This window comes from Microtus ochrogaster, linkage group LG3 (assembly GCF_000317375.1).
Source record: "Microtus ochrogaster isolate Prairie Vole_2 linkage group LG3, MicOch1.0, whole genome shotgun sequence".
Taxonomy (NCBI): domain Eukaryota; kingdom Metazoa; phylum Chordata; class Mammalia; order Rodentia; family Cricetidae; genus Microtus; species Microtus ochrogaster.
In genome coordinates, this window is record NC_022029.1 from 35982807 (window position 1) to 35986730 (window position 3924).

The window sequence follows — 3924 nt, forward strand, 5'->3', positions numbered from 1 at the left end:
TGTGTTTACCTAGGAACGACTCTTCCCCTGATGGCATGTGTTTACCTAGGAACTACTCTTCCCCTGATGGCATGTGTATACCTAGGAACTACTATCCCCACAACAGAAAGTAGTGGCTCGCTACCAGATTAAGTTAGCAGCTGGAGAGCAATCGGGTCCCCTGTCCTTGGCTCTGTGAATTCAATTCTTAGACCCTTACAGAACTTTTCTCTGACCTAAGTAGACATTAACGTCTAACTTGTGAAAATGCTCCGTTCTCTAGAAAAGAGATCTCTGGGGAGGAGGAAGAGGAGGAGGAAGAAGAGGAGCCAGAGTGTGATGACGAGCAGTGTTGGCCGGCTGGACAAGAGCCTGCCTTTATTCCTGACCCCATTGCTTGGGAATATATCGGCCCAGAAGAAGTAGAATCTCCTGTTCCAGAACTTACAGTCTCGCCGTTTGCAGTGCAAAAACTTTCCAGGTAACCGCTTTTATCATTTACGGACGCTGGGAGAAGTCAAACCAGCTGCATCATGTTATAAACCCTAGTACCTTTCTGTGATGTCCTGTCGTGGTGCCAGCAGAGCCCACTATGACTAAAATTGTCTTTTAGGATGGAAGGATTAGTGTCATCAAAGATGCTTTTTCAAAGTACAGACTGTAGCTGTCCACAGTTATGACTTCATATGTGTGTATTTAAGTGAATTCCACTTTAGTGTTGTAATGAGACTTTCTACATGACATTTTTGTCATGTTTTGCCCTCACCAGGTATGGTTTCAACACTGAACACTGTCATTTGGCCCTGAGGGTTTGTGATGGAGATCTGGGGGCAGCGCTAGAGCATCTGCTGGACCAGTGTTTTTCGGAGAAATTTGGAGAGAGGATGAGACTGTCCGAGGCAGCTACTCGTATAAGCTTGCATGAGTGTGTGGAGCAGAGACAGGAGGAGGCGCTCGCTCTCAGGTCAATCTGTGGAGAAAAGTTTATAGAAAGAATTCAGCACAGAGTCTGGACCATTGGACTGGAACTAGAGTACTTGACAAATAAATTCTGTAAGTCCAAGCAGAAGGGAGGTGCCAACAGTGTGCGGGACACTTCACCTGAGACCTGTAGATTTTACCTCAAAGGAAACTGTAAATTTGGATCAAAGTGCAAATTCAAACATGAAGTGCCCCCAAATCAAATCATTGGGAGAGCAGAGAGAATCGTAGATGATTCTCATCTTAACGCTGACGACGATCCAGCTTTTCTCTATGAGCTTGAGATTCGCTTTTCGGAAGACCACAAGTACCCCTCCCAAGCTCCCCTTGTGGCATTCTGTTCCACCAATGAGAACCTACCTCTGGCTTGTCGTTTACATATTTCTGAGTTCCTTTATGGCAAGGCCTTGGAGTTCGCAAAGACCTCAGAACCTGCTGTGTATTCTCTGATGACCCTCTTAGAGGAAGAATCTGAGATTGTCAAGTTACTGACAAACACTCGTCACAAGTACAGCGATCCTCCTGTGAACTCCCCTCTGGACCCTTCCGAGACCAGGCCAGTTAAGCCTGCCTACCGCAGACCAGTGGTTCCAAGTCCTTTTCTTTCAAATCAAGTTCCAGAAGGTATGTAAATGTTGATGAGGACAGGACGAGTTCAGCATTCAGAATGACAAGTTTAAAAGTAAAACATGAGGCTGGATGAGGGTCACTGACTGGTCGCAGCGCGTACCCTTCACTGTGAATCCAGCTGTGTCACTCTGTTGAGCGCCCTAGAGAGAAAGGCTGGGCTGATGGATAAGTTTATTGTCACTGTGTAGAGAATGACAACCTGGGTGATGAGCAGAGCTGGGAAAGGTCTGCCTTGTTCCTGACTCTGTAGACTGAGCTCAGACAGTCTCATTTAACTGGGTTTCATATGTTTACTTTTTATAGATGGTATCCATTCCTTCCTGTTTTTTATTATTCTAGGCTAGTAAAAAAATTGATCAAAATGCTGTTTTTATGAATCTTTTTTTTTAAATATTTATTTATTTATTATGGATACAATATTCTGTTTGCATATATGCCTGCTAGAAGAGGACACCAGACCTCACTACAGATGGGTGTGAGCCACCATGTGGTTGCTGGGAATCGAACTCGGGTCCTCTGGAAGAGCACACAGTGCTCTTGACCACTGAGCCATCTCTCCAGCCCCTGTTTTTATGAATCTTTAAGTATAAATATATATATATGTAAGCCACTGGCTCTGTCTACTCTGTCACGAAGATTCTTACACCGTGAGCTCCTCTTCAGCGTTCATCAAAGAATTTCCTTTCATTTATTATTGTCCGGGAAAATGCAACTTCCCATGGTTCATAAGAGTTTCCTGGCTAGGGGTGGAGATGCAGCTCAGCAGCAGGAGTCTGCCTGGCTCGCCTGAGGTCCTAGGTTTGAACAGCAGCACTGTGAGAAGGAAAACAGAGTTTCCTGGTAAATGTCTAAGTAGAGAGCATGCTGGGTAGTTAGCTAGGTGGACTCCTCAGCCCCTGCCTCGCTCCTGAACAGCAGCTTCTATACATCGTATTCACATGTGTCCCTGGGGAATGGCAAATTTTGTATCATGGGAGGCTTTATGATTTATTTGTTTTTGGTGTCCCTGGGGTCTGAACCTCTGGCTTTTCTCGTGGCGGGCAAGCATCCATTCCTAATCCAGCTTTTCAGTACCATTATTGAGATGTAATTTATACACCATAAAACTCATGTACTTAAAGGATATCATTCAGTATTTTTTTTTATGTTTTAGAGTTGCACAATTATAACCACTATCTATTACCCTGAAATAAACCTGTTTTCATTGGTCCCATATCAGTCTATGTTCACAAGTTTGCCTATGTAAGCATTTCATAGAAATGGAATCGTATGATAGGAAGCTTTTGGAAGAGGGGTTCTTTCACTTAGCATAATGTTTTCAAAGCTCATGCATGCCATAGTATGTATTCATTCCATTTTGTTGTTGAGGGAGATTTCATTACATGGATATACCACATTTTGTGGATCAGTGGATCATTTAATAGACATGTGGGTCATTTTATACCATTGAATTTGGGGAACACTTGCAAGTAGCTAAGACATTCTATGTTAATTCCTTGAATTGAAAGCTTTGTTTTTGGTACACACCTTTAATCCCAACACGTGGGAGGCAGAGGCATATGGATATCTAAGTTTGAAGCTAGCCTGGTCTACAGAGTGAGTTCCAGGGCTACCTGAAGAAAGAAACCGTGTCTCAAACCTCCCCCGCCAAACAAAGCTTTGTTGTTACTTTGGTTTATTAGCACTGTTTGTTCTAGGAGAGTAGAAGTATCGAATGAATAGACTTGTTTCATTCAAGCTTCAGCACTTGCTTTGTCTCATGATTCTGTAGTTGTTACTTTGTTAGCGAGTTTCTTCCTCTCCTAAAGGAAGGACTAACTCAAAATGTCTTTTTCTTCTCCATTCAAGCGGAAAGACTATCAGAACTGGAGGAGGATGCAGATGAGGGTGAAAGTCCTACACCAATAGTGGAGAATGAAAGCTATGTGAACCTTAAGAAAAAGAGTTACAAAAAATATGAGTGGCCTGCAAAGTCAGTATATGCTGAAAACAGTAGGATCTGCAAGCAGTTCCGGCTGAAACAGGTACTATACAAAGGCCAGCACCACCTCCCTGAGGTCTGGATGCAACATTTGGGATGCTTTGGTGACCCTTCCTCCCAGCTTCTGGTTCTCTCAGGTGGTTATAAAACTCCTTCTCTCGCCCCTTCCAGCCTCCAGCCAGTCAGCCAGCCAGCCAGCCAGTTTTTCCTTTTCTCTGCCGTGCCCTCCACACTCCCCTAACCCCTCCATCCCTGATGAGACTGGGTTTCTATGTAAAGCCCTGGCTGTCCTGGAACTCACTCTGTAGACCAGGCTACCTTGAACTCACAGAGATTCGCCTGCCTCTGCCTCC

At 44.2% G+C, this 3924-nt stretch overlaps 1 protein-coding gene across 4 annotated transcripts in view; it reads left to right on the forward strand.

The window, feature by feature from the left end:
• Positions 1–3924, forward strand: part of Dhx57 (DExH-box helicase 57) — a 55479-nt gene that overhangs the window by 12830 nt on the left and 38725 nt on the right. For all 4 annotated transcript variants that reach the window (XM_005360759.3, XM_026785956.1, XM_026785957.1 and 1 more), the window contains exons 4-6: positions 263–460; positions 749–1584; positions 3439–3614. In XM_005360759.3, coding sequence (XP_005360816.1) covers positions 263–460; positions 749–1584; positions 3439–3614 — 1210 coding nt within the window. The remainder of the gene's footprint in view (positions 1–262; positions 461–748; positions 1585–3438; positions 3615–3924) is intronic.